This window comes from Thalassophryne amazonica, chromosome 20 (assembly GCF_902500255.1).
Source record: "Thalassophryne amazonica chromosome 20, fThaAma1.1, whole genome shotgun sequence".
Classification (NCBI taxonomy): domain Eukaryota; kingdom Metazoa; phylum Chordata; class Actinopteri; order Batrachoidiformes; family Batrachoididae; genus Thalassophryne; species Thalassophryne amazonica.
Genome location: NC_047122.1, coordinates 22,522,817 through 22,548,119, shown reverse-complemented (window position 1 = coordinate 22,548,119; position 25,303 = coordinate 22,522,817). Strand labels below are relative to the sequence as shown.

Here is a 25,303-nt window from a genome sequence, read left to right as displayed (position 1 = left end):
TTGACAGGGGTGTTACTCTGATGATGTGCAGAGTGTATTTTTCATGTCTTTAGATAAACATGGGTTTAACTCATTTGATGCTCAGATTCTTTGAGAGATCTTCAGAAGAGTGGAACCCCAGACCAAAAAACCCACTTAACTTGAAAGCTGTAATGCAGAATGTGTAAACTGGTCTTGGTTGGTGAAGGATTCAGTGTCTGTTGCCTCTCCCATCTGTGTTTGTAGATCTGGCACACCGCCCGATACCAGGGGCTGAAGTCCGGCACTTATTTCTGGCCGGGATCAGACGTGAAGATCAATGGGAGTTTCCCTGACCTCTGTGTGCCGTACAACGGGTTAGAACATCATCAAACAGCACGATTTGTTTTTTATTCAGAGCCGATCTGTCTGCTTCGTTCTTCCATGTCTCATTTATTTATTCACTTTTTTCCCAGCAAAGTGCCGTTTGAAGAAAGAGTTTTCACTTTGCTGAAGTGGCTGCAGCTGCCTGATGACCAAAGGTTGGTTCCATCCCGGAAAAAGTTCAATCAAAGCCAGAGTCAACATAAACACTTTGGTTGAAAAAAAATACCAACTGAGTTCCTGATTTTTTTAATTCATCGCACTTTTCCTCTTTTATTCTATAGCAGTTTCACATTTAAATCATAAATAAAAATTGTTTTTCCATCCAGACCAGATTTCTACACGTTGTACCTGGAGGAGCCGGACAAATCCGGACACAAGTTCGGTCCTCTCAGCGGAGGGGTAGGTCACCTGACCCTAAAAAAAAAAAAAAATCAACCATCTTTGTTATGGAAGAAAAAAATGTTGAAACCATCTGATTTTGAATAAACTCAGAATTTATTTCAGATCTAAACATCCCACTGGGTTTATTCAAAAAGGTGAGTTTTAATTTGACTCTTAATTTGACTGTAAAATTACAATTCAGATTTTGGATTTAAATTCAGATAAAAAATAATTATAATTACATTATCTTTTTACCTGAATTCATCATTTAGAATTATGTATATACTGTATCATTTATATTTATAGCTACTGTTGTTGTCATTACTGTTTGTGAAAATCCATAAATAAATTATACATAAAAAAAATTATATTCAGGTTATTAGAATTTATTTTTATGAGGTGACAAACTAAAAGTAGAATTGATTCTTTGATCTTAGCTTGAATTTTCTCTGTCTGAAATCTCTCAGTGGGAATTTGACCAACCTGAATTTTTTTCGTTTTTGAGTACACTCAATATAAAGCCGTCAGCCTTCTTAATGATGCTCTAATGATCATCAATGACACCGGGGAGCAAGGGCGTAGGCTTGGTCTCAGCTTTGGTAGGGACAATACCACCCCCCCCCCCCGGCCCCCCTGCCCACCACCACCACCCCCTAACCCACTCATACCATTAGATGCACAAGTACAGCATAATACATAACATATGACGACATAATGCTGAATAATTTAACACTTTATTTACAATATTAAGCATGTAGGCAAACAAACAAATAGCTTAAATAACAAAATTGCACCCAAAATCACAATCACAAATCTATTCTATAGGCCTACACCTGAGAGAACAAGACAACAAAAAAATACTTGTGGAGCTAACAAAAAAAAAAAAAAGTTTTTGCAACCAAGATGTATAATCTATTCTCTTCATCAATAATGCAGTTGTAGGTATCTGGCAACCTAATAAAAAAAATAAAAAAAGGGATTTCCAATGATATATATGGTGTATTACGGCAAACGAAGCCTGTGATGTCATAACGCAGAGGAAAAACACGGAAGTTTCACACTAGTGCGCCGCTGATTCTCATTACCGTAAGTTCTCATGTAAGCCCTCACTCTGAAAAATTTAACACTGACAGCAAGCCAAGATCCCGTGCTTTCCAACAGTATGCTATATGTTGCATATATTACGGTAAAGTGCGTTCGGTGACTTTTGAAACGAGGGAAAAGTATGAAAAAGAGCGCAAAAGTGACAGAAAAGTACATAGACAGACAGCAAACATAAATGTAGTATTTTTTGAGGAAAAGGCAGGGTGTTAGTGTCATTTGTGAAGGTGTGTGCAGTTTATTTTAAGTGTGGCGCACAGCATTGTTCGCAACCCCTCCCCCCCGCCCTTCTTGTTTTTCTGCACCGGAGCAGTGTTGCCAGATATGAAATATGAAACTATCGTACCAAAACCTCAAAATTATCGTATTTTGGGAGAAATGATCGTACACAAACAAAACGCATACAACGTAGCTATTTTAGTGTTTTTTTTTTTATTTCCAAAGAATTTTATGTCACATTTTTAAACAGTAATTATAGTAATGGGGAAACTAGAACGCACTACTAGAAAGATTTTTTTTTTTTCTGTGAAGGGACACAAACGTGTTAATTACCAGACTAGAAAGAGTCGAATTCAACCTCGAGGTCGCTGTCGTCATCCGATGCCATGGCCACTTGTGCAGATTTTGTTGAACACAGAAAAAATGTTGACACCTCCATAAGGAACTTTAACTTTTTTTATTTTTCTTGTATATCTCTTTGCTCTTGTATTTTGTTCGTTTGTTGTTGCATTTGTTGAAATAAAGTTTAAAAAAAAAAAAAGATGTTGGTTGGGGAATCTTCCTGTCAGGGCAGAGATTGGATGGGAACTCATTACTTTGTATGGGGAGGGGGCGGGCTTTCAAATGACTGTCCCGGCAGCCCAAAGCCAGCAGCAGCCCTGTGTGTGTTGTGTCTTTGATGCCGCCTGAGTGCAACACCTGCAAAATGATTCTTGGGTGTCAGAGAGAGATGCGTGTTTGGGCAACAACTGAAATTATCGTACATTTTGGATTTTTTCCCATTATTGATCGTACATCGTACAGAGGGCAAAACTATCGTACAAATACGATAATTATCGTACATCTGGCAACACTGCACCGGAGCCACCCATCCTCTGCGCTCCGGGACCTCCCACTTTACAAATGAAGCACTGCCTGCCAGGAGATGAGCTTTGTTTACGTCCATGTGAGAAGAACGTGAGCCAATGAAATTGCAACATGGGTAACCCTGTCACTGGCACGTCGAAAACACAAAACGTGACGACTAAAATTATAGTATCGAGTTCGCAAAAAAATAGTGAATGATTTTGTTATATAAACAAAAATGCTAAATATTGGTAGGGACTATTTTGCCATCCCAAAATAATGGTTGTGACTTGTCCCTATGGTCCATATGCAAACCTGCGCCCCTGCCGGGGAGTCTTTTCACTGACTAAAAACAGTGAGTGAGATGATAAAATAATTAAAATCAACTGAGTGGAGTTTTTATTTGTCAACAGCTATGGAACAAAACAGCTGGGGCCTCATGTACAAGGCGTTCATACACAAAAATGTGGAGCGTGTCCGTCTCTTCAGATATATGAAAAGTGAAATGACCGTGGAAATGGGCGGTGCACCAATCCAGGTTGGTGTGCATACGTTTCTACAGCTATTGTTCGACTGCTGACACACAGAGGTGATGCTGGGACACTGTTAATAGTGTGAAAACATGAAGTCATCAGAGTGATGTGCACAGCAGAGGACACACGATGAACAATTAGCACACCCCGTGTTTGCAGTTATATGGGTGGATATAAAAGCATGCGCAAAGTAATAAGGAAAATGGCACTAACAATGCCTGTGTTAGCATTGTTCGAGGACCTCAACGAAAAAGCAACTGAAAACAAACTTGCAGGGCTTAAATACACAGTGGGTTAATTAGGATGTGAAGTGATCAGAGGACGTGACAGTGATACAAATGAAACTGGGTGTGAAAACATGAGAACTGAGATGAGAAGGGACAGACGAGGTAGTGCAGTGACAGCATGGACATGACTATGAAACAACTACAAAACATAAACTAACAATATTAAAATACAAAAAAAAAAATCAAAGACAGTGGATCAAAGACTAAAGAAGAATGGAACTCAACATGCCTTGCATTACAATATAAAGCGCCTTGGGGCAACTGTTTGTTGTGATTTTGGGCGCTATATAAAAAAAATCGATTGATTGTTGAACATGTGCTATAGTTAGTGGAAAAAGAAACACAAACTGTGACAAAGTAAAAATAACCAGATGAGCAAAAAAGCAGACAAAAAGAAATCAATAAAGACAGAACTGACAGAAAAAACATAACGATCAAGGACTGAGCGGTGGCAAATCATGACAACATCTGGATATTTTGTGCTTACACCACTTGCTGGCTTTTGGTGTACGCCGTGTTTCAGGAGAAAATCCATGCAAGTCGTTGTACAGGAGGCTCCTGGACTTTAGAACTTTTCGTGATATAAATCAGACACACTGTTGTGTATCTGCAGTGAGAAGTTGTTAAATCACTATTACTGTTTTTATGACGAGCTTTAAGTAAAACCACAGCAATAATTCGCCCATAAATAAACCAGAACAGATCTCTCAAGCGGAATAGAGAAAAGGTTTACATTAATCACAATTAAAAAATTATAAATACTTTTTTTAAGATTTCGTGGAAGTCAGAATATTTGCTTGTGGTGTAAAAATTAAATTAGCACATTGTGCTTCCATGCATTTGCTGAACTTTGACATTTGTTGATGTCGGGGATTGTGATAGGACTGTAAACAGGACACGATGGATCCAACCAGTTTCATAATTACCTCTTATCACGCATACAGACAACAGATGTAATGTCACAGAAGCTCCACCCACTTCTGTCAGTGCGACCCCCCAACAAAGGCCCACAGGTCAAACATTGCCCCCCTGGCACTTCAGGGTCAGCGTAACTCTGAAGGTTTCTGTTGAGACTAAATGCTTCAGTGACGACTTCCAGGAACCATTTATAAAGTCAGATAAAAAGTAAAAACAGCCATCAGGGGAAATCACCCTCATTCAGAGAAGCACAGTCAGTGGGATTTGAAGATACTGTTTGTTTAGCTTTTGTTCTTTATCTCACATTTGTTGGAACAGTAAATGAAACTGAATTTGCCATGACACAACAAAGAAACATTATCACCCTCCAAGCGACAGCGCTATCATTTCAGTTCAGCCTCCTCACCAGATATGTCATGTGTCTGCATGTACGGTGCACCCACGAAGTATTCACAGCACTTCATGTTTCCCATATTTTGTCATGCCTTATTCAAAATGGAGATAAATTTATTTTTCCCTCAAAATTCAACTTACAACACCCCATAATGACAACATGCAAAGGTTTTTTTTTTTCTTAAGTTTTGCTAATTTATTAAAATAAAAAACGAAGCATCAAATCGCAAGGACATAAGTATTTAGACCCTTTACGCAATACTTTGTTGATGCAGCTTTGGTAGCAATTATAGCCTCAAGTCTTCTTGAATAGGATGCCACAAGCTTGGTGCATCTATCTTTGGACAGATTTGTTGGATGGGGAGTGTTGATGCACAGCCATTTTCAGATCTCTCCAGAATTGTTCAGACAGATTCAGATAAATATAATTATTCCATTATGTTTTTTATCTGAATTCATATTTATAATTATGTATATATAATTTATATTTACAACTACAGTTGTTGTTGAGAGAAAATCCATTAAAAAAATCATAAAAATGATATTCAGGTTAATAGAATTTATTTTTTTTAAGTGACAAAGTTTCTGTCATGAAATTTCTCAGTGGGAATTTGACCAACCTGACTTTTTATTTTTTGAGTGCAGACAACATAAAGCCATCTTAATGATGCTCTAATGATCAGCGATGACACCAGAGGGTCTTTTCACTGACTGCAAAACAGTGAGTGAGATGATAAAATAATTAAAATCAACTCAGTGGAGGGTTTTTTTTTTCCTGAACAGCTATGGAACAAAACACTAGCGGCCTCATGTAAAAAGGTTGTGTACGCACAAAAACGTGGCATACGACCGTCTCCACACTAAGTTCCGATGTATCAAAGTGAAATGACTGTGGAAATGTGTGGTGTGCTACTCAAAAAATCAGGGCTGGCGTACGCACGTTTCTACAGCTATTGTTCCACTGGAGACATTAGAGGTGATGCTGGGAACCGTTAATATGTGAAAACAAAAGTCATCAGAGTGATGTGCACACCAGAGACACGCTTATGAACATTAACACACCCACGTGTTTGCAGTTATGTATATGGGTGGATTTAAACCATGCACAAAGTGATGTGTAAAATGGCACTAACCATGTCTGTGTTAGCGTTGTTGGAGACCTTGCAAATGGTTCAATCCGACCTGAGCGTGTACTCAGGTAATGCGAGGGGTTTACTTTGCAAATGACAGTAGTTGGCTGATGAGGCAGATTTTGATTATCAATTCCGCTGTTACTGGAGTTGTGCGCAGAACTGCGGCCAGGGCCCAAGAGCGCAATACAGTGAGGAGCCAGGGGTTGTCTGTTCCCACAGCCGGTTCTGACCACACTGGGCTTCCTGTGAGCAGGAGCATACAGCAGGAGCTGGCTGATCATCAAGGAGTGTGCCAGTCAACCTTGAGATTGCCATGGGCGCTCTCAATCATCCGAATTTCAACCAGGTACATCACTTCCAACATTAAAACGCAATTTGCAGTGAGGGCCAGTTTCCCTAATGTAATCAGAGCTATTGACTGCACACATATTGCTATAAAGGCACCACCACATGATGAATTTGTTTTTGTTAATAGGAAACATTTTAATTCCATCAATGAACATCTCATATGTGATGCACAAATGCATTGAGTTGGGAACAGGCTGGAGGCTGGCAGTGGTGTGCAATGGGGCGCTGCTTGGTGATTAAATAGTTTTATTGTGTAATTGTTCCTATATAACCATCATGGGCATATTTGGGCATGCGAACATTCAATATGTTTTTGTTATTATTATTAATGTTTTCTTTTCTTGACAGTGAAGCTACAGAGCTCTTAACAAGCCCCAATTGTCTCCCTGTGTTCAGTAGTTGTCAATAAAACGTGTGTAATATTGTGAATGTTGCACACTGTCAGCCACCACGCACCTAATATCTTTTTACTTTAGTGTGTGCAAGGTTGGGTAGGATTACTTTGAAATGTAATCCAAAAGTAATCAGATTACAAGTAATCCAAATGTATGTACATGCATACATGTAATCCACATGTATTCCATTTCAAAGTAATCCTACCCACCTTGAGTGTGTGGTGTGCACTGCTCTGAGCCTCTGCATTTACACACACAGACGCTCTTATTCATTTTTGTTTTACATTGCGGCAAGCTGTGTGGGAGAACAGCGACCGAGCCACAGCTTTCCGTTGTTTCTGCACATTGCTTCAACCAAGGTGCTTTACTTTTTACACACGACAACACAGAAACAATGGCGGAAGTCATCAACACACTCCACACTTATTGTGCCGTCAACATATCCACCAAACTAAATAAATTTGCATATTCAGATGGAGACAGGGAGGAGCTTGGTCGGTCTGCATGTGTGGCTCAATTCCATGTACAGTGGGATTACAAACGGAACATGCTTGGATCATGCTTATGCACACTTTGATACATCTGGATATTTGCTTGGATTTGTGCTTACGCCAGTTGCTGGGTATTGGCATATGCCATGTTTCAGTAGAAATCCATGCAAGTCGTTGTACATGAGGCTCCTGGACTTTAGAAATTTGTCCGTGATATAAATCAGACACAGTGTTTGCGTGTCCTGCAGTGAGAAGTTGTTAAATCACTATTACTGTTTTTATGACGATCTTAAATGACAAACCACAGCAACAATTTGCCCAATAAATAAACCAAAACAGATCTCGTCTAAGCTGAATGGAGCAAGGTTTTCCATGAGTCAACAATCTCAGCAATTAAAAAATAAATAAATCCATTTTTTGTTTTTGTTAAGGATCCGTGGATGTCAGAGATTTGCTTGTGGTGTAAAAATTTAATTGGCACATTGTGCTTTGATACATTTGCTGAACTTTGACATTTGTTGATGTCGGTGGATTGTGATGTGACTAACTGGAACAGGACATGATGGATCCAAACCAGTTTCATAATTACTCCCGATTACTCCTTATCACGCACACAGGCAAACAGATGTAATGTCACAGAAGCTCCACCCACCTCAGTCGTGCAATCTTCCCAAGCCCACAGGTGAAACATCGTCCCCCACCTGGCACTTCAGAGTCAGCTTAACTCTGAGGTTTCTATTCAGACTAAAATGCTTGTGATGACTTCCAGGAACCATTTATAAGTCAGATAAAACAGTAAAAACGGCCGTCAGGGGTAAATCACCCTCATTCAGGAGAAGCGACAGTCAGTGGGATTTGAAGATGACCATTTGTTTAGCTTTTGTTCGTTATCTCACATTTCTTGCTGGATACAGTTAATGAAGCTGAATTTGCCATGACACAACAAAGAAAACATTATCACCCTCCAAGCGACAGCGTATCATTGGATGGGTGCATGTGTCATGCATGTACATTGCTTTCCATAAAGTATTCACAGCACTTCACGTTGCCATATTTTTTCATGCCTTATTCGAAAATGGAGTAAATTTATTTTCCATCAAAATTTGACATTCCAACCCCCATAATGACAACATGAAAAAAGTTTTATTTCTTAAGTTTTGCAAATTTATTAAAAATAAAAAAACTAAACATCAAATCACATATACATAAGTATTCAGAACCCTTTGCTCAATACTTTGTTGATGCACCTTTGGCAGCAATTACAGCCTGAAGTTTTCTTGAATATGAGGTTACAGCTTGGTGCACTGATCTTTGGGCAGTTTCATCCATTCCTCTTTGCAGCACCTCTCAAGTTCCATCAGGTTGGATGGGGAGCGTCGGTGCACAGCCATTTTCAGATCTCTCCAGAGATGTTTAATCAGATTCAGGTCTGGGCTCTGGCTGGGTCACTCAAGGACATTCACAGAGTTGTCCTGAAGCCACTGCCTTTGATATCTTGGCTGTGTGTTTAGGGTCCATTGTCCTGTTGAAAGATGAACCATTGTCCCACTCTGAGGTCAAGAGCGCTCTGGAGCAGGTTTTCATCCAGGATGTCTCTGTACATTGCTGCATTCATCTTCCCTCATCCTGACGAGTCTCCCAGTTCCTGCTGTTGAAAAACATACCCACAGCATGATGCTGCCACCGCCATGCTTCGCTGTAGGGATGGTGCCTGGTTTCTTGCCTGGCATTCACACCAAAGAGTTCAAACTTTGTCTCATCGGGCTAGAGAATTTGTTTCTCATGGTCTAAGAGTCCTTCAAACTCAAGTGTGGCTGCCATGTACCTTTTACTAAGTAGTGGCTTCTGTCTGGTCACTCTACCATACAGGCCTGATTGGTGGATTGCTGCAGAGATGGTTGTCCTTCTGGTAGTTCTCCTCTCACCACAGAGAAATGCTGAAGCACTGACAGAGTGACCATCGGGTTCTTGGTCACCTCCCTAACTAAGGTCCTTCTCCCCCGATCGCTCAGTTTAGATGGGTGACCAGCTCTAGGAAGAGTCTTGGTGGAATTGAAAGTTTTCCATTTACAGATGATGGAAGTCACTGTGCCATTGGGACCTTTATAGCAGCAGAAATGTTTTTGTACCCTTCCCCAGATTTGTACTCGGAGACAATCCTGTCTCAGAGGTCTACAGACAATTCCTGTCATGCATAAGCGTGCACAGAACCGTTACAGTGGGATCACAGTGCGAGCAGCTGGAGTATGTGTAACCACATTGCGCAACTGCTGTGAAAAAAAAAAGAAAAATACATGCCACCCATGGGATTCGAACCTGCAATGTACAAAAGCCCTGGTGCCAGCCAGAAAGTTTACCACTGTGCTATCATCGCTGTCCTATAAAGGTGCAGAAAAATGCTTGAAATCAACAAGGACATAAATGTATTTTTAAAAAAAGGGAAAAAAAAGTGCCATGATAACTGAGCAAACTATTTTTGTTATGGCGTATTTCTGCTGATACGTGACTGAAAGTGGCGTATTTGTCGTACTGTTGGCTTGTCATATAGTCCTGCAGTGCGCTGCTCACAGGACACGGGTGTCCTGTCAGACAGATGTGACATTCAGATCGCCTGCTGCATGTCCACATGAACTGACGGTCCATTTCAGCTGGGACAGTTGCCGATGTGCCCACTCTCCAGCCCGTCACAAAAGCGATATATGTTTTTATGTATTTCACATGAGGACAGCAAGCAGACACATGCGATGTGTCTGTCAAAACACGGTACGGTTCTGCAGCTGTGAAGACCAGACCAGAGCAGCCGTTCACAGCCAGCCACGCCCCATCCATTCATTGCACAGGCCAAGGTGTCATTCTGTGATCAGATGAGAGGTGACTCGCACTGTGTTGGGGGGGAGCAGGAGGAGCGTACAAAACACAACGCACACGTGTTGTGGGGGAGCCGACACTCTGGCATGCCCATGTGTACTCAGCAACTCCACAGTCGTTGGGGCACTTCACCGACAGCTCGAAAGTGATCATCTGCTGACTGTTTTCATGCTAATAGCGCGACTGGCCACACATTTTCTAAGTGCCAGCGAGTGGCGTTACATGTTCTTGTGTATCACCTGGAATTTGGGCCGACACCTGCTGCAAGAAGGATCAAATGGCTCTCACAGGGCATACTCTGTCTTTCAGGCCGGCTGGTGTGCGCAAATAGTTTGTAGCAACAGGTGTACAAGGTGTTGGAGACAATAGCGACACGTGTACGAGGCATTGGATGCAGCTATGATTTTTACACGTATTGAATACACTTCCTGCTTCATGTGCAATTCATGTGTAATTCGACCAACATTCGTATTATGTGTGAAGGGGCCCTTACTTTTGTTTATTGTTAATAAATTTATAAAAACTTCAAAAAACCTTTTTCACATTGTCATTATGGGGGTCTTGTGTGTAGAATTTTGAGGGGAAAAATTTTTTTTTCATCCATTTGGGAAAAAGGCTGTATCATAACAAATGAATGTGCCGCGTGAAACGCTATGAATACTTTCTGGATGCATTTTATTTCTATTTTCTTTGTCTGACTTTAAGATCTACATTCTGTTTCCAGTGTGAGAAAAATTTATGGGAACACAGCTCACATCTGTAATTTATTTATTCATTTATTTATATTATTTGTATTAAAGATCGAGGTTTTAATTTTTTTTTTCTTTTCACACTGTATTTTTAGATGATTTGAGATTATATTTCACATTAGTGGAACAAATGAAATTGATCAGTGCAATATTGATTTTTAGAATCTAACTGGCTGTGTAAATTGTGGGGGAAGTGTTGTGAAAGTGTAGTGACACGGACCCACAACAGGGGGCGCAAATGAACGGTCAATAGATGAGCAAAAAAGGAACAATTTAAATGTTGTGAAATGTGCACAACGAATATTACAGACAATCTCAGAATATGATTACAGTCAAATACAAATGTGACGTGTGGGCAGGCTCGAGGATAGAAGACGTCTGTCCCTGAGAAGGGCCGGAACCCACACGATTTCCGCCACCACCGAGCCTGGTGAATACTGGAGCCGCCATGTCCCGAATTCCCAGGTGATCACCGGTCTCTGACTGTCGGATCTGGTACGGCTTCAATGAAGTACGATATCTCGCGATGAAGTGGAGATGACGTCTGGTTTTATGGAGTGAGGGTGATGAAGAATGAGTGACAGCGGTCAGGAAGTATGAGTAACAGCTGTCACTCCCGGCTGTGTCCGTGGCGGCAGCGCCCTCTCGTAGCCTGTAGCCCACACTTCAGGCAGGGGCGCCCTCTGGTGTGGGGCCAGCAGTACCTTCCTCTCTGGCGGCCCCACACAGGACCCCCCCCCTCAACGGGCGCCTCCTGGCGCCCGACCAGGTTTGTCGGGTGTCGGCGGTAGAAGTCGGCCAGGGAGGGCCGGATCCAGTGTTCTTCGGGTCCAGACCCTTCCCCGTGCCCAGATATTGGAACCCCCCCGGCCCATTCGACGGACATCCAGGAGCCGGCGCACTGTCGAAGCCGGCTCCCCGTCAATGATCCGGGCAGGAGGCGGCGCCGGAGACCGGGAGCACAGAGGGGTGATGTGTGGTGAGGTTTGATCCTGGAACACATGAAGACCGGGTGGATCCGCATGAAGCTGGGAGCTGGAGCTTCACCGCGGCAGGGCTGAGGACTTTGAGGATACGGAAGGGGCCGATGAACCTGTCCATCAATTTTGGAGACTGTACTTGTAGGGGGAGGTCCTTCGTTGACAACCACAGACCTCCTGCCCGGGCTGGTATGCAGGGGCCGGGGGACCGCCGGCGGTCTGCATGGGTCTTGCCCTCATCCGGGCTTTCAACAAGGTAGAACAGGCGGTTCGCCACACCCGACGGCACCCTCCGAGATGGGCCCGGACCGAGGGCACACCGACCTCGTCCCTCCACCACGTGAACATAATGGGGGCTGGTACCCCAAACACACCTCAAATGGGGAGAGGCCGGTGGCATACTCGATCCAGGCCAGATGTTACTCCAGGGCCGTCGGGTGCGCGGATGTTACGCATCGGAGGGTCCTGTTCCAGTTCCTGGTTTGGCCCGCTCTGCCTGTCCGTTTCGTCTGTGGATGGTACCCGGACGAGAGACTCACGGTGGCCCCCAGTTCCCTGCAGAAGCTCCTCCAGACGTGTGAGGAGAACTGGGACCACGGTCAGAGACGATGTCGGTGGGTATCCGATGCAGACGGACGACGTGGTGGACCAGGAGGTCTGCTGTCTCCTGGCTGTTGGGGAGCTTCGGAGGGGCCACGAAGTGGGCCGCCTTGGAGAATCGGTCCACTATTGTGAAGATGGTGGTGTTGCCCCTGGGGACGGCGGGAGGCCCGTGACGAAATCCAGGCCGATGGTGGGACCAGGGGCGATGAGGCAGCCAGTAATGGCTGGAGAAGTCCTTGGGACCTTTTATGGTCTGCCTTGCCCCTGGCACAGGTGGTGCAGGCCTGGATATACTCCCGGACGTCGGCCTCCATAGACGCCCACCAGAAGCGCTGCTGGACAACTGCCATGGTCCTTCGCACCCCTACATGACAGGAGAGCTTGGAACCGTGACAGAAGTCCAAGACTGCAGCTCTGGCTGGTGGGACGTATAAACGGTTCTTCTGACCTGTTCCTGGGTCCGGGCTCCGTGCCAGGGCCTCCCGGACGGTCTTCTCCACGTCCCAGGTGAGGGTGGCCACGATAGTGGACTCCGGCAGGATGGCTCCGGTGGATCCCGACAGTGCAGTTTTGACCTCCTCTTCGTGTACCCCGGGTACAAGGCATCCGCCTCTGTGTTCTTGTCCCGGGGCGATAGGTGATCCGGAATGTAAAAACGCCCGTAAGAACAGTGACCAGCGGGCTTGCCTGTGGTTCAGCCCTTGGCGGTCCTGATATACTCCGGTTTCCGTGGTCAGTGAAACCGTGAACGGCACAGACGCTCCCTCCAACAGGTGGTCTCCACTCCTCAAGAGCCTCCTTCACCGTAAGGAGTCTCGATGCCGACGTCATGTTCCGTTCAGCCGGGGTCAACCTGCGAGAAAAGTAGGCACGACGGGTGAAGAACCTTATCGGTGCTCTCCGCTCTGGGACAGCACAGCTCCTATCCTGAGTCAGAGGCGTCCACTTCAACCATGAACTGGCAGCTAGGGGTCGGGCCGCAACCAAACTGGCGCAGTAGAGAACCGTCGTTTCAACTCCTTGAACGCGGCTATTGCAAACCGATCCGACCAGGTGAAGGGGACTTTTGAGAGGTCAGGGGGCTGTCAGGGGGGCTAACTACCTGACTGTATCCCTTAATGAACCTCCTATAGAAATTAGCGAAGCCGAGAACTGTTGGCAGCTTCCTAACGGCTTGTTGGGTTGGGCCAATCTCTCACCGCCGCAACTTGGCCGGATCAGGGGCGACGGAGTTAGAGGAGATGATAAACCCCAGGAAGACAAAGACGTGCGGTGAAACTCGCTCTTTCTCGCCCTTCACAAACATTCGGTTTCTCTAACAACCGCTGCCAGTAGACCTGACGTACATGCTGGACATGGGGTCTCAGGATCCGGAGAAAGATGAGATATCGTCCAGATATCGAAGACGAATCAGTGCAGGAAGTCCCGCAAGACGTCGTTAACCAAGGCTTGGAACGTCGCGGGGGGCGTTGGTGAGGCCGAACGGCAATGACCAGGTACTCAAAGTGACCTAACGGGGTGTTAAATGCTGTCTTCCAGTCGTCTCCCTTCCGGATCTGAACCAGGTGATACGCATTTCTAAGATCCAGCTTAGTAAAGATTTTGGCTCCATGCAGGGGGGTGAACATGGAATCCAACAATGGCAACGGGTATCGATTGCGAACCGTAATCTCATTCAGCCCCTGTAATCAATGCATGGACAGAGTCCGCCATCTTTCTTGCCCACAAAGAAGAAACATGCCCCCATCGGGGAGGTGGAGTTCCGGATCAGCCCGGCAGCTAATGAGTCCCGGATGTAGGTCTCCATTGATTCGCGCTTAGGTCGTGAGAGGTTGTACAGCCTGCTGACGGGAACTCAGCGCCTGGAACCAAATCAATGGCACAATCGTACGGACGGTGCGGGGGAAGGGTGAGTACCAGATCCTTGCTGAAGACGTCAGCAAGATCGTGGGTACTCAACCGGCACTGCCGTCAGATTGGGAGGGACTTTGACCTCCTCCTTTAGCCTGTAAACCGGGAGGAACCGAGGATCCTAAACACACCCGATGGCAGGTTTCGCTCCACTGAACCACCACCCCAGACGGCCAATCAATCCGGGGATTGTGCTTCAACATCCATGGGATGCCCAAATCACGCGGGAGGTAGAAGGAGTACAAAAAACTCAATCTCCTCCCGATGGTTTCCAGACACCACCAGAGTTACTGGTTGTGTCTTGTGTGTGAGTAAAGGGAGGAGGGTGCCATCTAGTGCCCGCACCTGCAATGGCGAAGGAAGCGCCACCAGAGGGAGCCCTACCTCCCTTGCCCATCTGCTGTCTAGCAGATTCCCTTCTGACCCGTGTCCACCAGTGCTGGGGCTTGAAGGGTTAAATCCCCGCTCAGGATTGTGACTGGGAGTCGTGTGGCAATCTGTGTGTGTCTCACTGAATGTTTTTGACCACCCCTTAGCCCAGTCTCTAAGGGCGAGTGTGTCGTTTTGGCCGTTTGGGGCAGTTTTTCTGTATGTGCTCCTTTGAGCTGCAGAGAAAACACTCCCCGCGGATCAGCCTCCTCATTTTGGCCCTGTGCGTTTCCCTAAACAACGTCAGCAGGGGGAGCTGTTGCCCCCACAAAGCGCTGCGGCTGTGGAGCGTGGGGAGGGCGGTCCCTTTTCGAACCCGGAAGGGAGAGGGGGCGGCGCGTATCCGGTCACGTCCTTCGCCTCGCTCCCGACAGCGTTTCCTCCAAACCGATTGTCCTAACCGTATAACGAGATCGATAAGCCCATCTAAATCCCGCGGTTCCTCCTTAGCTACCAGCTGCTCCTTCAGAACCAACGACAGTCCGTTATGAAGGCGGCGTGGAGCGCAACGTATTCAGCCGGACCTCGCAGCCGCGATGCGGAAGTTGACTGCATAAGCGGCTGCGCTCTCGCGTCCCTGTCTCATGGACAGCAGCACAGTTGAAGCGGTCTCTCCTCTGTTAGGGTGATCAAACACTGTTCTGAACTCCCCCACAAACCCAGTGTATGCTGATAACAACCGTGAGTTCTGTTCCCAGAGCGCCGTAGCCCAGGCGCGTGCCTTACCCCGAAGCAGAGCAATCACATAAGGTATTTTACTAGCATCTGACGCGTACATGACGGGACGTTGTGCGAAGACGAGCGAACACTGCATGAGAAAGTCCGCGTACGTCTCCACACAACCTCCGTACGGCTCAGGAGGGCTTATGTATGCTTCAGGGGATGGTGGGAGGGGTTGTTGAACCACCACTGGAACGTTCATATCCTGCACAGGGTCGACAGGAGGACGAGCTGCAGCAGCGCCCTGAGCGCTCGCCGCCATCTGTGCGGAGAGAGCCTCCACCTTGCGGTTCAGGAGGATGTTTTGCTCAGTCATTTGATCCAACCGAGCCGTAAAGGCGGTGAGAATGTGCTGCAGCTCACCAATCACGCCTCCTGCAGACGCCTGCGCTCCCTGCTCTCCCATTGGTCGTTCAACAGCCGGGTGACGCCCCTCGGAGTCCATGACGCTGGCCGAGATATCCTGTTGTGAAAGTGTAGTGACACGGACCCACAACAGGGGGCGCAAATGAACGGTCAATAGATGAGCAAAAAAGGAACAATTTAATGTTGTGAAATGTGCACAACGAATATACAGACAATCTCAGAATATGATTACAGTCAAATTACAAAGGTGACGTGTGGGCAGGCTCGAGGATAGAAGACGTCTGTCCTGAGAAGGGCCGGAACCACACGATTTCCGCCACCACCGAGCCTGGTGAATACTGGAGCCGCCAAGTCCCGAATTCCCAGGTGATCACCGTCTCCGACTGTCGGATCTGGTACTGCTTCAATGAAGTACGATATCTCGGCGATGAAGTGGAGATGACGTCTGGGTTTTATGGAGTGAGGTGATGAAGAATGAGTGACAGCTGTCAGGAAGTAATGAGTAACAGCTGTCACTCCCGGCTGTGTCCGTGGCGGCAGCGCCCTCTGAAGCCCGCACTTCAGGCAGGGCGCCCTCTGGTGGTGGGCCAGCAGTACCTCCTCTTCTGGCGGCCCACACAACAGGAAGCTCAAAACAAAGAGAACCATAAATCAGTTCTTGTTCATTTCATTTATACAGTGCCAAATGACAATGGAAGTTGCCCCAAGAGTTAAAGGTTTAGCCTCACCAGCAACAGTGGTCAGGAAAAACTCCCTCAGGCATTTTTTAATTAGTGGAAGAAACCTTAAGCAGACCAGACTCAGAGGGGTGACCATCTGCTTTGGCTGAACAACCAATAACAAAATAATTAAAACAAATCACAATAAAGAAAGGTCAAATACGCAGAGACGTAAATGCAGCAGCAAAGCAACCACACAGTGCAGAGTCCCAGTAAGTGCTCTGTCTCCTGACGATGATGATGACCCGAGTCAGAGTTAGTCACCCTCAAATGGAAATGATGGAGACAGAGGTGGATGAAGAGGTTTTTTGTTCTGATCTCCCAGCTTGCCTGAACTCATCATTCAGTTTCTGAGAAGCTTTTATCATCAGCTGCTCCACATGAACTAATTTTGGCCTCCTGCTTGTCTGTCTAGTCACAAGCACATCACACATTAAGACTGGCAATAGTTTTTAACACATTTACTTGGAATGTCTGCATCAGTAGCCTTGATTCATTCATTCAGTTTCCCCTCCAACCTCTTTTGCTTTCCCACACTCATTGATTCATCTCATCCACTCACACAACTAAAGAGGATCAGTGACATCACAAAGCTTTCATGAGAAATCATTTGCATTACATCATGACCTTATGTGAAGCACACAACTCATTCTTCCAAACGTTTGACGCCTGCAGTCAGTCATCTCATTTGAAGCTGGCAGATGAGATGTTTTTTCAGACTGTGAGGTTCTGTAGAATATTGCCTCTTCCAATGATCTGAAATATCACTTAGAGGCAAATAAAGAGTCACAGTGCTCTAATTTACCAGCAGAATGCCCAAGCAGATTTACAAATCGAACATTTCTAGTGCATGTGCAGCAGCTCGTGGAAGGAACTTCACATCTATATATAAAACAATGTGTCTGTGTGGGTATGTGGCTCGCATATCTCTCCGACTGTTTGTCGGATCAACCTCAGTTTTCAGATATGGCTTGCACTAGCAGAATGATGTGCGTCCTTTATATGCAATTTTGTGGATTCATTTTCAAAACCTTTATTTTGACATTAAACTTTTATTTTAATTAACATTGTAACATCTGTACTCCCAAGATGGAGTGGCTCGCTGATGGTACTGGTAGCAAAGTTAAACAACATCAGATAGTTCATGTTACTCGAACCGTTTCACAATAACGTTTAATGCCAACATCCCAGCAAATACTTCTTCTGTGAGATGAACTTAACACTGAGGGGACGCTGGCTAAAATATGTTTTTTGGATAATACCAACTAATTTCACACTATTTGTCCAATGTTTCCTTAAGTACATAAGCTGAATAAAACCTTATATGTTTTGTGAGTTCAAAGTTTAAATAAACTGTATTCCAGAGGTGGGGCACTGATTTGCTGATTTTTATTCTAACTGTTCTGTTCAGTTTTGCCTGACTCTCTTCCAATGGCCTGTTTAATAGGAATCCTTTAATTTTCATATAATTGATAATAAAACAATTTTTTTAAACAATATGAAACACCATATTCAAATAATAATACGATACGACCATCCATAACAAATCTGCTTAAGCCCCCAATTTTCTATAGGAATACAAACTTCCTACGGGCACTGCATGAGTACAGTGCCCGTATTGTTAATACCATTATTGTAGCTTTATACACTAATTACCGTTTTTGTTTATCTTGTTAGCTTGCTAGGTACGGTTGGCTTATTAACGGCTAATTTAGCTCTTTTAACTATAACTAGCTTATTTTCATTATTTACAATTTTATTTGATGTAGATTTTTAATGATTCATCAGTTTATGTGTTCTTTTTAAAGATATCAACATATAGTACCTTAGTTCTTAGGTTTCCATTTGATAGCATATAGATGATGCTTTTATTTTCCTATAGTATGCTAGCAGAGCTACTTTAGATAGATACCAATACACATTACATCATAGCTTCTGTTTCTATAATAAAATACCAGATTTATAGCGTAGCCTACTAACTATAATTTTACTACTAGTCTACATACTAAATTACCTATACTACAATCTTCTCCTGTATTAATATTTAGGTTTTAATACCTACTCCTGTATATTATATAGTACCATATTTATTGTATATGTTGTTTATTACCCTTAATATTTAAATATAAGTTATATATATGATGTCTTATCTTTCTTATGTCTTATTATTTATTATTATATGTACTTTTTTCTTGAACCACTTGGGTGGGTAGGGAAGTTCCCATGGGATAAAACAGCTTTTCAACCTACCATCCCTGGTTCTCAAGACCAGGCACCTAAGTGGCTCTACTCTACTCTTTTCTACTCTTCTATTTTACTCTTCCTTTTTAGATATTTAGATATACCTTAGTATACTAGCATAGTTCCACCTTAGAAATGGAAAATAATATAAGATATACCTTACTGAATTTTCATGCATCTGTAAAAATGCATAATCAAAGCTGCACAGTGATAATGCACACTCTTTAGAAATCAGTCATACCAATCAATCGCAAATATCAGTGTTTTACATCATCCATCTAGGCATCAGTTGTTGAGACATACAAAAAAAAGGTGTTATTTGAACCATACTTTCTTTGACCTTTGACCAAACCACAAATCTAATCACCTCCAGAGATCAACCCAACTAATATTTTTACTCAGTTTGAAGGAAATTTATGCAGCCTTTTTTGATTTATCTTGTCCACAGACACTCAGCAGGGTAATAAAAAGATTGGTGATGATTTCATAAAAGTGACAGAGCAATTCAAGCATCCAAATCCCCCTACTGAAATTTAAATGCAACACCATAAAAATACGGTAGATAGAGTTTCAGTCATTTGTCTGAATTTTTTTTTTCCTAACACACAAAAGCCTGTTCATGAGGTGGAAATACCAAAAAAAAAAAAAAAAAAAAAAGATCTGATGTCAAAAGATTAATAACGATGACCTCATAAATAACTTGATATCATCTCCAGCCTTTCAGTATCCATCACATTAACCTGTATTTCCTGTAGATATCAGTCATTTTTGGAGCTGCAGGCATCTTTCTGTTTCTGCAGAAACCAATTGAGAACATTTACCAGCACATGAATGTGCTTGTTTCCTGCAGCTGATAGCAGCAATCCAGGGTGTGGACCGGATCATTCGACATCTCATGAACGGCCTGAAGCAAATTGGTCTGCACCGCTGTATTAACATTATCGTCGTGGCCGATCACGGTAACACATCACAAACCCTTCATACAGCTAAACAGTGATTAACAGTGATTTGTGTTTGTGCACACAGCAAAAGCTTTTGCACAAATAAGTCAGCACGCACTGCATGTATTTCATATTGTATGTGTAAAACCTGATCTTTAAATTACTCGCATGTCGTGCACACAACTGTAGTTTCAGAACTCCTGGGCAAAATGGCCTTTGTTATAAGTTATATCCTGTTAACTCCTAAATGCATCGCAATGATCCACATTTCAATGCATTCCATGTTTGGAAGAGAATTTTTGGAGCAAAGTTTTTTTTTCCATGGCATGTTGCATTTCTTTGTGAGCAAATCAGTCCCAAAGAAAGTCTCCTAATTCACCCCCCGTGACCTGCACAAATAACTTGTCTAATCATGTCACTGTCAGTCTGTGTTACTCACATCAGTACCCAGCTGTCAGTTTTGCTCACGTTTGGGAATTGCATTCATTTCCTTTGAGGCCACAGTTTGATAAGCAAAAGGAAAAACCACTTTGACAAGGCAGAAGTGTAGCAACAGACAGGTGACAAAGCCACATTCTGAAAGAATGAGCAGACAAATGACAAATGCACCAACAAATGGTCATGAGGGTTCATAGTTCAGCAGATAACTGAAACAATCCTTCACTTGGTAATACAAGCATCAGATTTGGCATGAATGTTCTTCATAAATCAGTGTTTGAGGAAAAAAAGTGCTGGCCACTTGAAAATCTAATACAGCAGCCAGGTAGTGGTCAATGAAGAATTACACAGGGGCCAAAATTTTAAAATGCTCTAATCATATTGGAAACTATACCACATAATGTGTCTGATCACAAAGATTCCAAAAAGGTATAGTTTGGACTATCTATGACTGAATGTTATGGAGTTATGGGGTAAAAACAGCAAGAATGATGACAAAGGTCAATTTCAGTTTGTACAGGGGTCAAAAGTTAAAGTTGCTCCAATTTTTGTAAAAAGTGATGCAAATTATTGGTTGAATTAATAGCATTAATAAATGTAATAGTTTTGACTGTGTTGAATGCTTGATTTGCAAAGTAAAGGTCAAACAATGTCGACATACATTGGACTCTACAGCAAGTGACGTATGTTACCCTGTAACATGATAACTAAGCATGACACATGGTGCAAACTATTCCATTTTAAAACCCTATTAACTCAACCAATAATTTACATCACATTTTACAAAAATTGGAGCAACTTTAACTTTTGACCCCTGTACAAACTGAAGCTGACCTTTGTCACCATTCTTGCTGTTTTTATCCCATAACTCCAGAACATTCAGTCATAGATAGTCCAACTATACCTTTTGGAATCGTTATGATCAGATAAATAATGTGGTATAACTTTCAATATGATTGGAGCATTTTTAAATTTTGACTTTGGTGTAAGTCTTCATTGACCCCTACCACCATATTGGACTTTCAAGTAGCCAGCACTTTTTTCTCAAACACTGATTTATGAAGAACATTTATGCCAAATATGATGCTTGTATCATCAAGTGAACAATTCTGGCCAAAAGTCATACTTATCTGCTCACTATCACTGAAAGGCTCAGACCTTCACACTCACGTTTTTCTGTATGAAGACCTAAGGGGTGCATGACATTTATGAAGAACAACCTATCTTCCATCTCCACTTCACCCAGCAATGTCACGGTTGCTCTTGATTAGCTGGTTCAAGTAGTTTCAACCTCAATGATTGCGGCACAGATGATCTATTCAGTTTTGAGAACATGGCGACTTTTTACCACAGATATGGACGCAGGTGCCATCAAGATGATACAATGACCAGAGAGCATCCAAGAAAACCACAGACTGTGTTTGAGAGGGATTATTATTTTCTTTTCAGGTATGGAAGATAAGCTGCAGCAGGACAGAGGCACTGCAGGAGCTGGTGGGGGACATCAGTCCTTACTGGGTTATCGAGGGACCATTCGGACGCATCAGAGCCAAGAATCAAAACACAGTGTGTGAGTTGAGATGTAAAAGTCCAGTTATTCTGCTTTACGCACCAGAAAAAAGGAGAACACAAACGATAGTTCTCTATATTTTCTGGGACGATTCTCACTGAGAGACATGTTGTGTGGAAGCAATAAATAAACAGGCACTGGGATGTGACCGAGAATATATCAAACAAAAATAAAACAAATACATGCAGACAAGGAGTTTTGACAGCGTTTCAAGAAAAACAGGTGCAACAGCATTGGAGACCGTCGGATGGTCTTTCAGTTTCCAGACATTTTGGGTGGCTTTCAGATGAGCTCAAACATATACCTGATGTCAGGGGTGTGTTTGATCTGCTTTTATTTCTTGGTAGTAGCCTGTTTTTGTTTGTAGGCTGTCTTCTCTTTTTTGTTTCTCCTTGTTGGATGCTTTTCTGTTTGGGTCTTTCTGTCTTTCTTAATGGTGGGCGTATCTGTCTCTCTCTCCTCCCTGGTCACGCCCCCCTTCTAGTGCTTTCCGTGTTCAATTTGCAGCTCGTCGCTGGGGTGCATATATACTGCTCATTCTGCTTTGTTTCTTTGCCAGATTGATGCGCCCTGTGCCTTCTTTCCAGCTCTCGTTCGTGTTCCATAGTCCTGCCTGCCTCAAAGTTATTCCGACCTCCTGCCCGTTTGTTCCGACCACGATTAAGCCTGATGTTACTAATACTGCTGCTGTTGTGTTTTCTGGACTGTCTACCTGTATACCGACCACTGCCTGTCATACCACTAAAGTTTGTCAACCAGAGCTGCGTTTGTGAGTCTTGCATTTGTGTCCAAACCAAACCTCCTGTCACCTGAAGCAGAACTGTTTGGATCATTTCTACAGTAAAGCTTGTTTTTCAGCTCGGTGCCTCGTCCCCAGCAGGCGGTCTGTTCACGGCTCAACTATAATCACATTCCTGTTATCGTCGAGACACTGAGCCAAATCCTAACTGTGCCTTTTTAATTTTTCTCTCTGTAGTGAACTCAGCTGAACTCGTGGCGAACATGGCGGTGAGTATTTAAAGTTCAGACGGAACATGGTCAGTGTTGCGTTTCATTGCTTGCCAACTGACAGAGGAATGCAGAAGGTTGTGTGTTCTGTTTCCCTCATCAGCAGATGCTCAGATATCAGGAACAAGCTTATTATGATTGGATGATCTGCACATTTTTATTTTAACTGAGTTTAAAGATGATTTTGTCTTTTACATTCTTCTTTTTTAACTATGCTGCATGTAATTAACAGAGTTACACTCAGCAAAATTAGTTTGTTGTGTTATGCACTTTGTGACACACCCACTGAGTTAGTCTGCATTCTGAGACACGCTCTGAGACGCGCCCACTGAGTCAGTCTGCACTCTGAGACACACCCGCTGAGTCAGTCTGCAGTCTGAGACACACCCCTGAGTCAGTCTGCATTCTGAGATACACCCCCTGAGTCAGTCTGCAGTCTGAGACGCACCCCCTGAGTCAGTCCACATTCTGAGACACACCCGCTGAGTCAGTCTGCACTCTGAGACACACCCCTGAGTCAGTCTGCAGTCTGAGACACACCCGCTGAGTCAGTCTGCAGTCTGAGACACACCCGCTGAGTCAGTCTGCAGTCTGAGACACACCCACTGAGTCAGTCCGCATTCTGAGATACACCCGCTGAGTCAGTCCACATTCTGAGATACACCCCCTGAGTCAGTCTGCAGTCTGAGACACCCGCTGAGTCAGTCTGCATTCTGAGATCACCCCATTTCTTATGTCTTGTACTGTCACAAGTATTATTCATTGCTTATCCTTGCACCACTGTTCAATGAACATTTCCTGTACTTGCACCCCTTGTGTTTTTCTTAAGAGCTGACGTAATATGTGAATTTCTCCTCTGTGAAATCAATAAAGTTTATCTGTCTATCTAAATTCATTCATTCATGAACTCTTTCTTAAACTAGACAATTAAATTCCTTTACACTCGTGGCCAAAAGGTCAGCTGACTCACAACATTCAGTCATGTTGAAGCATGAGTGTACTGGACACCTGAAAGTTTGCTGGTAGTGGGCCAAGCTTTCCCATCATTTGTTAGACGGCGGCTTTGCAGTGAACTTTAATTTCTTTTTTGTTCTTGTTTTTGCTCACTTCTTCACAGTGCACATCCGGTTAGATTATCACATGGGATTTATTTTGCCATGGTTATTTGCTGCACACAGCAGCTGGGTGAGAGGCTTTTCACCACAGGCTGTGGTTCTGAATCCTGTGCGCTCTGCACTGTGAAACGATCCTGGCTCCGTGCTGGAGGTGAGTTTCATGTTTAATAATGTTGTCATGGCCCGGCGATACAGTTCCACGCCACACCTCCTACAGAGTTTAAATGACGATCAAGTAATAATATGTATATTACAGCGGTGAGATACGTTCAGCTCCGAACCTCTGACGCATGCAGTGATGCATTACTGCGCATGAAACCACGGAGAGGCGCACCTGCCCGTGGTGCCACAGATATGATAGGCACAATATTTCACATTATTTATGTCACCTATGGGAAGGACTGGAAATTATTTGTACTGTAAGGTCTATTATGGATATAACCACCTGTTCAGATCTGCAGCAGCGTGTGCTGTGCAGCGGCACATGGTGCTTTCGGTTTGATTGCACGCTGTTTACACCCACTACACATGATGAATGCATGCCACATACATCCCATCTCAAGTGATTTTAACTGTGCAACACACTCGAGACAGCCGAACGAATGGGACCAACTATGTAGATGCTCACAGACTGCCGTCCGTCCGTCTACAGATCGCACCTCAATACTTCCTGACTGTGGCTGGATGTGTTATTCTGATGCCATTCAGCCTCAATCAGCGTATGTTGACAGGGGTGTTACTCTGATGATGTGCAGAGTGTATTTTTCATGTCTTTAGATAAACATGGGTTTAACTCATTTGATGCTCAGATTCTTTGAGAGATCTTCAGAAGAGTGGAACCCCAGACCAAAAAACCCACTTAACTTGAAAGCTGTAATGCAGAATGTGTAAACTGGTCTTGGTTGGTGAAGGATTCAGTGTCTGTTGCCTCTCCCATCTGTGTTTGTAGATCTGGCACACCGCCCGATACCAGGGGCTGAAGTCCGGCACTTATTTCTGGCCGGGATCAGACGTGAAGATCAATGGGAGTTTCCCTGACCTCTGTGTGCCGTACAACGGGTTAGAACATCATCAAACAGCACGATTTGTTTTTTATTCAGAGCCGATCTGTCTGCTTCGTTCTTCCATGTCTCATTTATTTATTCACTTTTTTCCCAGCAAAGTGCCGTTTGAAGAAAGAGTTTTCACTTTGCTGAAGTGGCTGCAGCTGCCTGATGACCAAAGGTTGGTTCCATCCCGGAAAAAGTTCAATCAA

The 25,303-nt window shown here is 43.9% G+C and overlaps 1 protein-coding gene across 1 annotated transcript in view; it reads left to right on the top strand.

Moving 5' to 3' along the window:
* The window catches only part of LOC117501468 (ectonucleotide pyrophosphatase/phosphodiesterase family member 3), a 137,199-nt gene that overhangs the window by 47,445 nt on the left and 64,451 nt on the right, over positions 1-25,303 (top strand). The window contains exons 9-15 of the mRNA XM_034160368.1: positions 226-335; positions 435-500; positions 672-744; positions 19,827-19,935; positions 22,902-22,933; positions 24,998-25,107; positions 25,207-25,272. Of these exons, the coding sequence (XP_034016259.1) occupies positions 226-335; positions 435-500; positions 672-744; positions 19,827-19,935; positions 22,902-22,933; positions 24,998-25,107; positions 25,207-25,272 (566 nt within the window). The remainder of the gene's footprint in view (positions 1-225; positions 336-434; positions 501-671; positions 745-19,826; positions 19,936-22,901; positions 22,934-24,997; positions 25,108-25,206; positions 25,273-25,303) is intronic.